General features: G+C 39.3%; 1 protein-coding gene across 1 annotated transcript; it reads right to left on the bottom strand.

The window, feature by feature from the left end:
* Positions 1–8,760: 8,760 nt before the first annotated feature.
* On the bottom strand, positions 8,761–11,644 carry LOC139708074 (uncharacterized). The gene is made up of 4 exons (XM_071620058.1): positions 11,544–11,644; positions 10,717–10,866; positions 9,781–10,344; positions 8,761–9,523 (listed from the first exon to the last, which is right to left on the bottom strand). Exons 1-4 carry the CDS (start codon positions 11,642–11,644, stop codon positions 8,761–8,763), a joined length of 1,578 nt encoding a protein of 525 aa, XP_071476159.1.
* Between the last annotated feature and the right edge of the window lie 1,411 nt (positions 11,645–13,055).

Raw genomic sequence — 13,055 nt, 5'->3', positions numbered from 1 at the left:
AAAGTGGTTGAACGTTAACAAGTTGGTTTTAAATGTTGCAAAGTGTGAAAATGTGTTAATTGGTAGTAAACAAAGATTGAAGAAATGGAACAATAAATGGTGATTCTTGTGTGTATATAAATGACACACCTATTATGAAAGTGAATGTTTGTAAATATTTGGGAGTTTATATTGATGAGAATTTATCATGGAATAGACATATTGAATATCTGAAATCAAAAGTAGTGAAGAATCTGTATCTATTAAAAAGAATACGATATTTCATTACTCAGAAAACAGCTGAATTATTTTACAAATCTGTCATTCAAGCTCATTTTGATTATTGTTCTGTGGTGTGGGGAAACACCAACAAAACAAATTTAGATAAGTTGCAATCTCTACAAAACCGATCCTTGAGGGCAGTGTTGAAGGTGAACCAGTTATTCCCAAGTAGATTATTGTATTCTTCATTGAAATTAGATCGATTGCACATTCGCAGATCAAAGCATTTACTCTCTAAAAAAAATCGAGTGAAAATATTCACTCTTAAAAGAGTGAATACAAAAAAGAGTGAATTTCGAGTGAAATTGGAGTGAATTTCGAGTGAAAATGTTCATTTTCACTCGTTTTAGAGTGACGTCAGGTATCACTCCAAAATCTTCGAGTGATCCCTGAGGTCACTCCAAAATGAGTGAAAATAAACATTTTCACTCAAAATTCACTCCAATTTCACTCTAAATTCACTCTTTTTTGTATTCACTCTTTTAAGAGTGAATATTTTCACTCGATTTTTTTTAGAGAGTAGCTCAAGTTATGTATCGATGTGTTCATCATACTGCCCCACCGTATTTGAATCAACTTTTTAGAGTACGTCAATCACATTATGCCACAAGGTCGGGCGACATGCAATTGAATATTACACGCCCTAAAACAGATTATGGTAAAAGATGTTTTGTATATAAAGGTGCTTCTTTATGGAATGATTTAGTTCGACATGTTTCTTCTGATGTTTCCATTGATACATTCAAAAAACAATTACATAGATATATAAAATAAGTATAAATATAGGATGCTTAACCGGATGGAGTTTAAGCCATTCCTTTTTTTACTCATCAATTCACAGTCAAAATATCTCAGCAATACCGATTCTCTTATGTATTTGAAATTCAGTGTCACATGCCCTTATTTTTTTTCTTTTTCTTTATGTTGTAATCTAAGGCCTTGTAGATAATGTTTTTCTTTCCTTTTCTACTTTTGTGTCTGAAACAAGCGATCATGGTGCATATACCTTGTGTCTTGCTCTTTGCATATCATGTGATGTATATCCTTGTCATACTGTACGTATAATGTTTGTATTTTAATCAATGTGTGGACCCCTCTGAAAACCAGCCTTTGGCTGACGAGGGTGTTCCACCCCATGAGTGGAAAATAAAAATTGAACTGAATTGAATTGAATACTGCTACTAAGTGTGTGAAATAAAGCTATGTGTGTGAAATTACCAGAACTGATACTACACTAATATTACTGCTATCATTACTGCTAATACGTGTGTGAAATATAGCTATGCGTGTGAACTCTGGGAACATAGAATTCACCGGCAAAAATAGGTTAAAGTGCTACATGAGAAATCAAAATAAACAACTGTCATAAATGGACTTTAACCCCACCCCATCCCCAAACACAGGATATCTTCATTTCCGCCAAGTGGACACTGCTCCGGTCAACCAAGATTTGATGCGTTGGTCAAGACATATTATTGAATCTTGTGAAATCCATTTCGTGCTACCCACGGACAATATGCCAAGTCCTACCGAATAAACAAGGAAAACAAAGGCCATTTGCATGTTAGTGAATCTCTCTTTTTTGTTTGTTTATTTGTTGGTTTGATTGTTTTAGGTGTAACTGCAAATGACCATTCGGATTCGTGAGAACGTTGGGCGGAAGTAACATTGTCTACAATTGTCTGGTGCGTCGGGGAATGTCGCGTTTCTCATCATAACTTAATTGCAGCAAACGGCGCGTTCCATCCACGCGACTGCAATATGACATCTCACCGTTGAGGCGACGGGCATTATTACGTAACAATGGAGAGCAAAAACGCGTCATTGATCCTTAGGCCAATCTGTAAATACACATTCTTAATTGATTCATCGCCTCTTTACATTCTGACTGCCACATAAAAAAAAGAGAGGAAAGAATACGTCTCTAACCAATGCCATCTTGCCTATGAAGAAAATATGACGTGTAATGGACTACTTTGTTACATTATCCGCGACTGGCTTTGGAAATTCTTATCAGCACGTCAATAGATGAATGAGATAATTCATGACACTTTGGACATTCGTCTATCAGCTTATTTTGACAGTCAGAAAGCTCGTCAGCGCCGTGTCCGACATTGCAAACCAGTAATGCACGCAACTCGAATCCAAACAGTGAAAATGGAAGGGACAGGTATATTAGGATAAGACATTATCATTTCCTCGTTCAAAGAACAACAACAACAACAACAACAACAGCAGCAGCAGTACCAAAACCGAGACTCATAGAATTGCGTACGTCAACCCGATCTTTCTCCATTGCATAAGGTTATTAGTGAAGTAGACGCGATTCTTCTTTGTTTCGCTTTCGTTGTCTGAGCTGCGGAGATCACCCTCAACCTTCCACTGCCATATTGTACTGAAGGATGGTGGGGAGGCCGGGATGTGAAGGGGTTAGGAAGGGGATATGGATTGGAGCTACATACCATTGTTAGACAGGAACATAAAAAGCGTGGCGAGGATGTACAGAGGCAAGATGGGGGAAACACTCATGACCCAAGCTCACTTATCCAGAATAATCTCTTTATCTTAAGAATGGTGCATTGTGCTGCAACGCGTACCTCTGCTCTATGCACCATGGTTACAAAGCCGCTGGTACCAGAGGGCGCTCGTCGATCACGATGCAAATCTCTTCAGGTCCTACGATTATCGTTGAAGAAAACGAACAAACAAATAAACAAACTCTCTTTATATTTGCGGTTGACTGGATATTGCGATTTAAAGCTCTGATTATACAGCAGACCTTACCCAACGTATAAGGAACAAGAACGGTACACGCACAAGCAAAATTGTTGCCATTGTATTTTCGTTTGTATATTGTATTCTTGAAAAAGAAAATTTCAAAAGCAAAATTTGAAATTGAAATTAAAAGAACAAATGAATACAGGGGTAACCAGAGTATTTTATAATCCTGCGTAAAAAGTTAAACTTGAAATACAGTACCAGTATTTTATATTGATCATAATATGATATCATTATTATACAATGAAGAGTTTGCTTGCCAAAAACAGATACAGGTGTACATTCAATTTCATCCATTTGAGATTATTTGTATTTGAGATTTTGAGATTTGATATGATGAAAAACAAAGAAAATTATTGAATTAAGTGTGATAATTTCACCAATAACTTCAAGATATTTCTTGCTACGTAACGAACGCAGTATATAATCATTAAAAAGATTTTTTGTTTCTTTTTCATGATGACCTTGTTGTGAAGAAAAGAAAATAGCGTTTAATTATTCTTTGCATTCAGTTTCTTCATATACTATTATTTGGCTATGTACATTATATCTCCATCATGATTATGGGGACGTAAGATTGCGGATTTAGACACATTTATGAGCATCAGCAAACAAAGCTTACTTTCAGTAAAGAAGAATGCTCGATTACGACAGCGAATGAATGAGTAATTAGGACAAGGATAATACCCTGTCTCAAAGAATGAATACCCACTCATCATAGCAGACATGAATGATGCTGCCCGAATTCTCAAAAAGTAACTTCACATAGTTTTCGCGCAAATTGGCAGTTTCCGGTTAAAGCGATTAGGGCTGGACATAGCGGCAGCGCATATTTCATTCAATTCCATTCCATTGTGGCTTACATCATTTCATTCAATTCATTTCTGTCTGTCTCTCTCTCTCTCTCTCTCTCTCTCCCTCCCTCCATCTCAACTATATTTTCCTCTTCGGTTCAACGCATTTCATAGCATCTCCCTTCAGTTAAATTTGTTTCAGTTTATTACACTTCAATTTATTTCTCTTTATTATATTCGGTTTCTTTTTGGGTCACTTCAGTTCATTTTGCGTAATTATTTGATTTCTGTTTAATCTACCTCACTTTATTTCAATTCTTTTTTTTCGCCTTCATCAAACCTTATCTCAATTTACTCCATTAAATTCTATTTTATGTCACTTCATTTTATTCTGTTTTATTCTATTCTATTCTATTTGATTTGAATTGATTTGATTTGATTTGATTTGATTTGATTTCATTTCATTTCATTCTATTTCATTCCATTCCATTCGTTCCATCTCTCCTCACCTCATTCCTTGTCAGTTCAATTCAATTTCATTTTATTTCGTTTCATTTACCTCCACTATATTTTATATCTTTTATTTCATTTCATGTCGTTTCATTTTTCATTTTCATCTTAAATCAAACTTCACCCCGAAAGAGTTATCTTTCAAAATCGCAGGTTAAGCAGTCATTTAGTAGAGCATAGGCATGGGAGAAGTTTCATAATCGACTAAATAATCACACATAAAACAATATATTTACGAGAATTAAAATAGTTTGCCACGTTTTAACGAAACGTTAATATGTGTCTCTACGATCTATTTCATAAATAGAACAAGAAGCCCCTATCATCATTAAAGCTGCGTTTACACCATGTTCCCGGCAAGTACGACAGTCCCGTTTCAGGCAAAAGTGGACAAAACGGGATGGACTTCAAACAACGCGGTGAGACGGGACAGGCAAACGCGACAGGCCATGATTGTCGTGGATGCCTTATCAGAATTCTAAAGTGTCAAAAAATTTGCCACGGCAGTCCCGGTGCTAATGAGGAATCTTGTATGCAGTGATAAAACGGGGTGAACGCAACACAACGGGGTGAACGCAACAAAACGGGGAGACACGTAATAGGCCGCAACAAAACTTGGAGGCTGTCCGTGGATCGCCGCGACTGAAAGTATTGATAGTCTAACCTGACCAGACGCCGTGAGAACAGCGTCTGATAGCTATATCATATAGCTATAGAATGCGAGGGGGGGGGGGGGGAGGGGGATGCAGGAGATGTCTCAAACCCATTTGCCGTAGCCGTAGCCGTTGCCGCCGGGAACATGATGTAAACGCAACGCACACATACTAGCTGTTTACGTATTTTGTAGTTAATTTTGTATCAACCACAACCTCTTTCGCTTCAACACAGATTATTCCTTTCCTATGTTTCTGTGTTCTATTCATTTCAATATCTGTTAAAATGTGACGTGAAGGATTTATGTTCTTTTAGCGTTTATCAAATGAAATAACAAAGACTGAGCCTTGCCAGGCAATGACAGCGTCGAATGCTTGCTTAAAAATGTGATTGCGACCATGAATGTCACCTTTTCTAGGGAATTGGAACATTTCATCTTGCAATAAGCTTCTTATTTTCAGGGCCAGTTCAAATTTATTTTTTTTTTTGTTACCATCGTGTTTATCTGAATTCTTTTCATTTGATGCAGTCGACTTGACGTATAGAGTAGTGTTGCACTTTTAACGCAACAATATTGAAGTCAGTGACGTCACATTGGATAGCACGGTTGTCTTGCCTCAAAAGACAGCAACTGAAAGGCAATGTTACGTAGGTGTGTGAAGTCAGTAGGGGTGTCTTTATATAGGGTAAGAAGTAAGGCAGAGTTTATAATTGTCGAGTGTAGTGGTATAGTAAGACCCGCGCGCCGGCCCGGAGATGAGGGTGACCTTCCGACAAGATTTCCCCACCAGTTCCCCCGGCTGTAACACCCTTTGGGAGTTGGCTAAATGCACACCACTCGACTCGAATCTCTCGAGTCACCTAACTTTCTACCCCCCCCCCCCCCCCCCCCCCATCTATTTTTTTGCACTTCGTTTTCTCCTTTGCACTTTGGCTTTGTGGACGGAAAAAAAAAAAACTAAACCCCCTTTTTCTACCGCTATTTAACAGAGCGATGCTATTTGCCTCGCGAAAGAGAGGGAGAGCGCGAGCTTTTAGGCCCGATTAAATACGGCCATTTGCTACACATCGCCTTATTGTCTGCGGAGATACGGCCGACCTAGTGACTCGTAAAGAAAGGAAAATGTTTGGCGGGAACTAGCAAGATGGACGGATAGGAGGCATTAGGGATGTTAGACACTCAGGGAGAAGCAAAGGTGAAAAACCAGCTATATGTTCTCTTTTCTTTTGTTTCTTCTTCGTCCACTACTTCTCGACCTTCTCTTCTTCTTCTTCTTCTTCTTCTTCTTCTTCTTATTATTATTATTATTATTATCATTATTATTATTTATCATTATTATCATTATTATTATTATTTATCATTATTATCATTATTATTATTATTATTATTCTACTTCTACTGCTTTCTCTTTAGCAAAAGTCCACACACACGCACAACACATGAGCACAAGTGCACATTCTACCATCGCGAGGTTGTGCATATGCACATTAACGATTGAGGAAGCCAGCTACAAATGCGGTGTCCATCATAAATGCGTTTGATATATTCATCGAATGATCAATTCCTGTAAAATGGCAAGCTCTTTATCAAAAAAAAAACAACGTTTGAATAGGAAATGAAATGAAAGGTAACGAAATGCAGCATTGTTTTCAAAGCATCACTTTTGTTTCATGTGATGTATTGCTTATCTTTATTCATGAATACGTACTATCATTATTATTGTTTTTGTTGTGCACTCCTTTCATGGAAGCCACATTGGCAGGATTGTCTCAATACGTGAAAAGTAAAGAAAGAGGAAAAATGTTGCTTTGGGTTTGTACCAAAACAACTAGATATAAAAAGAAAGAAGATCTGCATAAATGAACAATTTTTGCATTTTGAATAAGGGGACATCTTGTGGAAAATAATTGTGGCTTTAGGGAAAAATCTTTCAGAAACAATAACTCAACACGAGTGTCTTTCAGCAATCATACTCGATATGGTGAACACTGTATCTATTAACATTTCAGTTTGTAATACAATTATACATGATCGAAAGTCTGCGTACAATCTTTAAAGCTTTTGATTCCCCTTGCAATGCACAATGATAATTCCCTCGGTTGATCTGGCCTTCATGTTTCTCTTTTACTTCCACCTTCTTTCTGTCTTCTTCATTTCTTCTGTATCTCATTATCATAATATCATTATTGTAATGATCATTTTCGAAAGCATCTGTTTTAGCATTATCATTTTCACCATAAAATCCTTGAGATCATCATGAATATTAACACTAATCGACTTTCATTATGGTCATTCTTATTTTCATTTCATTTCCTTCCATTATTTAAGCAAGGCACATACTTCAGTCCTTGGACTGTTCTTCCGGAGGTCCACGAGGATAAGATACAACATAAATGCATCAGATATGAAAAAAAAAACCAAACAAACAAAAATCCAAACGTAAAAACAGCATCAACTTCAATAGTAATCAAGATGATAAACACCTCCATTTTTGTTACTATCATATCTGTTACTCTACGTCACTTTCATTCACGATGTCAATGAACTATATATTACTGGATCGGAAAGATAGGTGGGGGGGGGGGGGGTAAATTCAAGACTTCTAAGGCCAAAATTCTCATAGCAGTCATACGAATGAAATCAAACAGGTGACTTGTTGTTTGTTTTTCTGTTTATGATTGTTGTTGTTTGCTTGCTTGTTTGCTAGTTTGTTTGTTTGGTTGGTTGGTTGGTTGGTTGAATTTCTGGGGTTTTTTTCAAATCACACATACACACACACACACACACACACACACAAGAGAATACATACATTTTGAGGATAACATTACACGATGCATAAGGCTTAGCATACTGTTTTCCAAATTGATTCAAAATACTTACATAATAGAGCATAACATTATTCGATGTATATAAGACGTAGCATACTATCTATCACAAAATGGAAAAAAAATCAGAAGGATAATGTTGTAGAAATAACAATTATAGACTAGCTAGGTGAGGATTGGATATTCATTCACCATATGTTATGTCATTACAATAACCAAAGTTTAGAAGGAAGAAAAAAAGGGGAAAAAGGATTTGAATGAATTAATTTGGGAATGTGTATTTCTAGTAATTGTAAGAAAATAAAAGCAAGAGACCGCGATCATATTCAATCGACAGCTGCTTGACTTGGATCGACGCCTCGCGGTAAAATTCGAAATTAGATTTTACTTATATCACTGGAAGGGACGCGTCTACAAAATAGAATATGTAATCATCTCCAAAGTATTGTGATAATTGTGAGGCAAAAAGGAGAGGGGAAAATGAAGTAGATCATTTTCATTTCATTTGTTTTTATAAGGAAGCAAATGTAAAAACAACAATCGAATAAATATGAATCCATGTGCTTCTTCTTCCATAATTATGTAGTGTATCCTTCAGGGTCTGAAGATTAATCACACTGCAGAGTGGTGCGCGCTCATCTATCAAACTGTGAGCACATATGGGCTCTCGGTGCACATATTTACAGTGAGGTGCAGTTAAAAAATTCATTGTAGGTATGATTCCTACAGTTTGACTTCCCATAATACCTTTTGGAAGGCATCAAGTGATGGGAAGTCAGCTGGATCCTCCTTGAGTGCATTCCATTCCCTGCATGTGCGTGGGAAGGAGGAAGCCAGAACCTGGGAAGTACAGACTGGAGTCCAGAAACGGCATGTGTGGCCCCTGGTGACTGAAGACAACGGTGTGAGATGGTTGTCCCATTTTATGTCAACCAGGTCAAAGCGTACAGCATTGCATCTGTTCAATCCTGTTGATGTTTCTTCGGGTGTGGGGATCCCATGAAGCAGCTGCATACTCTACAATGGGTCTGACATATGTCTTGTAGGTCATCTCCTCGATCTTCTTACAGCAATGATTGAAGTTGCGTTGGAGGAAAGCACGGATGGAATTTGCTTTCTTGCTTGTGATGTCAACATGTGAGTTGAAGCTAAGCTTGTTGTCAACGTGAAGGCCCAGGTATCTGGCAGATGAAACTTCCTCCAGGAGGGTTTCATGTATGTGGTACGGGAAAGAAAAGGGTTTGCGCTTTTTGGTGACTCTAATCACCTGGCACTTTGCCGGATGAAATTGCATGCACCAGGTACGCTCCCACTTTTGTAAGGAATCCAGATTTCCCTGTAGTGGTGTAGCATCATCTTTAGAGGATATCCTTTTGTACAATACACAGTCATCTGCGAAAAGGCGGGTTTTGGAGGTCTTGATGCAGTCTGGTAAGTCGTTGATGAAGATCAAGAACAGTAAAGAACCAAGGACACTGCCTTGGGGGACTCCAGATTTCACATTAGCCCGAGAGCTGATCTTTCCATCTACAAGGACTTGCTGTGAGCGGCCACTGAGGAATTCTTCGACCCACCTCAGTGTGTGACCTCGAATTCCATAATGCTGCATCTTATGAAGGAGCAACCTGTGGGATACCTTGTCGAAGGATTTGGCAAAGTCTAGAAGGATAGGGTCTGTCTGACCCTTGTCTTCTATGCCTCTAGCGAGATCATTGATTGTCAAAATGAGTTGAGTGTCACAGGACCGTCGCTTGCGAAAACCATGTTGGGCATCGCCAATAATCCTGTGCTTGTCCAGGTGAGTAATGATGGCACTGTGGACTACATGTTCACATAGCTTACACAGTATATCGGTCAGTGATATCGGTCTGTAGTTAGCTGATGATGACCTGTTGACCTGTTAACCCTTTTAAAGATAGAGAAGGTGAGTGCTTTCTTCCATGACGATGGAACAGACCCTTGGTCAAGTGACGCCAGATAGAGGAAGGTAATGGCTGGGGCTACTTCTTCAGCAAGTTCCTTCAGGAGCTTAGCAGGGACACCATCTGGTCTTGAAGCTTTGTATGGATTTAGGTTCTTCAGCAACTTGACAATTCCATTGGTGTTGACGGAGATGTCATTCATTGCTGGATGAGGGGATGGTCCCAGATCGGGTAAGGTTGATGCAGAGTCACGAGTAAAGACCGAAGCAAACTGGCGATTCAGCAGGTCAGCCTTAGTCTTGGGGTCAGTGAACAGTTGTTGACCTTCTTCCAGAGAAGCAACACCTGTTTGGTCACAGCGTTTTGCTTTGATGATGGCACCAAGTCTTTTGCTTGCACCAGGTTCGCTAGAGATGATGTCATTGAGGTATTTGTTGTAAGCCTTACGACAAGATGTCTGAGCTTCCTTCTTCAGTTTTCTGTACCTTTTCCAGTCTCGTTCTTTCTGAGTTCTTTTTGCCTTGGCGTAAGATCTTGTTTTCCTATGACAGATTCTTTTTGTTGTTGTGTTGAACCACAGTTGACTGTGCCTGGTGGAACTGAATTTAGAGGGAACATTTTCACTCAAAATTCTCCTTAGGAATTCGTCAATGTCCTGGCTTAAGGCTTCCACCGGTTTAGCTCGAGAGTGTTTTGAAACAAACGTCTCTTGTCTTCCCACGTATCAATTCAAAGTCTGTGTGCTTCCACAGGTAGATCTTGTGGCGAGATGGTTTTAGTCTGCTTGCACAGATATTCCATTCTGCATAGATCACATCATGGTCGCTCAAGCCAGGCAGTCCCTCGCATCGGATTACGAGAGAGGGACGGTTGGTGACAATAACATCCAAGATGTTTTCATTACGGGTTGGAAAGTCAGTGATCTGTTCCATACCAATACTAGCCAACAATTGCAGGACTGATTCGCTAACTCCTTAGGGTACTGGTGTTTGATAACCTGATCTGTGTCCCACTTGATGTCTGGAAGGTTGAAATCACCTGCTATCCAGATTGGAGCACCAGTGTTGCTGGCTGCTATGCTCTCAATTAAGTTGGTCAGTGCTTCCATGAAAGGTTGTTTGCTACATGGTGGACGATAAGGTGAACCTACAATAAGGTTCCCTTTGCCATAGTTTATTTTGGCTGCGACAAATTCAACTTCTGAATCAATTTCGATTTTTTTGGCTGTCTATGGAGGTAGAGACACCCAAGAGCACTCCACCATAGCCATCCTCTCGGTCTTTCCTGTACACATTGTAGCCAGGTGGGAACATCTCTCCTAAGGTAATATCTGGTTTTAGCCAGGTTTCACATCCAAAAATGACGTCTGGTTTGGTAGCATCCAATAGACTCCAAAACACTTCCCTCTTACTATGGATGCTTTGAAAATTGATCGTCAAGGTCCTGAGGTTGGTAACATGGCTTGCTGTCGAGTTTGCCTTGATTAGTGAGGAGTGCGCAGCAGGTGAATCTGGTAGATCTGATCCAGAACTTGAAGACCTATTGCTTGGAATTGATGAGCCACTCTCTGTGGAAGGTGTACTGCCGTCAACAATGAGTGAGTCGAACAGACTAGCTGACACGTTGGGGAAGCCACAGCTTGTGCATTCCCATGGTAGGTCTGACCTCGCTAAGCAGGAAAACATCACATCGGATATATCTATGCAGGCAACGTGAAACCAAGTATTGCACTGTTCACAAAAAAATGCTGGCTTTTGCGCCTTTATAATCTGTACATGCCTTTTTGCATTCTCCACACGGGTATTTGGGTAATCTTGGACCAGGGTTTGTCTCAACATCTTCAGCCTTCAGTGTGATGACGAGGAGACCAAGGACAACTGACAGTGTTAGCCTAGACATTGTATATTTTGTATAGGTCAACACAGGGTATATTTAGAAGGATCCATGCTACACAGTACAACCTTTGTTGCATAAACGCTTGGGTGGTTTACATACACATGAAAAGAAGGTATATGGTCAGAATCACAACCAGAAATAGGTTTTGCTGGTTGGTTAATTGTCACTGTTCAATGGGTGATGTTGTCCTTACCAGTCCATGAAGGAAGGAGGGTGTTATATAAGTACTGAAAGAAACACTCTGCACACAAGTGACTGGTTAACAATACTGGCTTACCTGGAATCCACAGGCACTCAACACACAATAGCATGACTGACAATACCCACTGGAGAACAAAAGAAGTTCCACATTAGGTTGCATTTTACCACTACACAGGATTTAATAATCCACCTGTTGGTGTCAGAAACACTACACTGCAGCAGAGTCTAGGCATGGGACTAGGCAGACACTCCTGACATCTTGAGGCTGAAGACAGGGTGATTGGGTTTCCTCTAAGATTACTCTCTAAAAACGATTCCCAGCTGCAACATCCAACTGCAAAACATGGCATAAGCTATACCAAAGCTATATGTAGGGTTCAGATACTTGGGTTGTCAATATATGACCCCAAAACTCTGGAATTTGCAGGAGAAACCCAAGAGCATGTCCAGCTGACAAATGCGCACGCACTTCTTAATTAGAAAGCATTTTATCTTCTTTTTCTGACGAGCTTGTTGCAGGCCATGTTTAACAATAACTATATCCCACAAATCACGCAAAGTCTTTGACGTTTCTACAAGATTCAGTTAGGATGACAGACTTTCGATGTTCGAACAAATCTGTCTCAAAATGACGCACATTTTATAGTCGGCTGTAGGATCATAATTGCATGTATGAAAAAACGTAACTATATGTATATGGCTCAAGTACCTGATACTTATGTGTAAATGATGGGCCGCGGATAACCACCTCTCCCCGCCCCCACCCCGCCATATACACACACTCACACAGACACGCACATACACATACACACACCCTCATTTTAGAAGGAATCAATGGCTATGTCTCATAGAAAGCAAACATTTATTGTGACCGTGCATCAAAAAACGAACAAAAAGTCGCACCCCTTGATTTTACGTGAGGATTTAAAAAAAAAGGTTAAATGAGTCAACTGAGTCAATCCTGTGGGTTTTTTATATTTACTGAAAAAGTTATCCTTGTTCTACATTATTCTTTAGTTTGGAGTCATAACATGAATGGCAAAGTGTGTTTTTCAGCAGTTTTTCTACAACCCTTTTGGGGGACGGGAGAGAATGATCAGGTATGTCTTAGAGGCCCCTTTCTATTTCTTGAAATCCTTTGCACACTTTTCACTTTCAAGTCTAATAACTTTTTAAAGGATAGAGCTACTGCTTTGAAAGTTAGTATTAATCA

Source organism: Diadema antillarum, unplaced genomic scaffold (genome assembly GCF_040938485.1).
Source record: "Diadema antillarum isolate AM-2024a unplaced genomic scaffold, OU_Dant_1.0 seq00001299_RagTag, whole genome shotgun sequence".
In the NCBI taxonomy this organism is placed as follows: domain Eukaryota; kingdom Metazoa; phylum Echinodermata; class Echinoidea; order Diadematoida; family Diadematidae; genus Diadema; species Diadema antillarum.
This window is presented reverse-complemented; position numbering and strand designations above follow the sequence as displayed.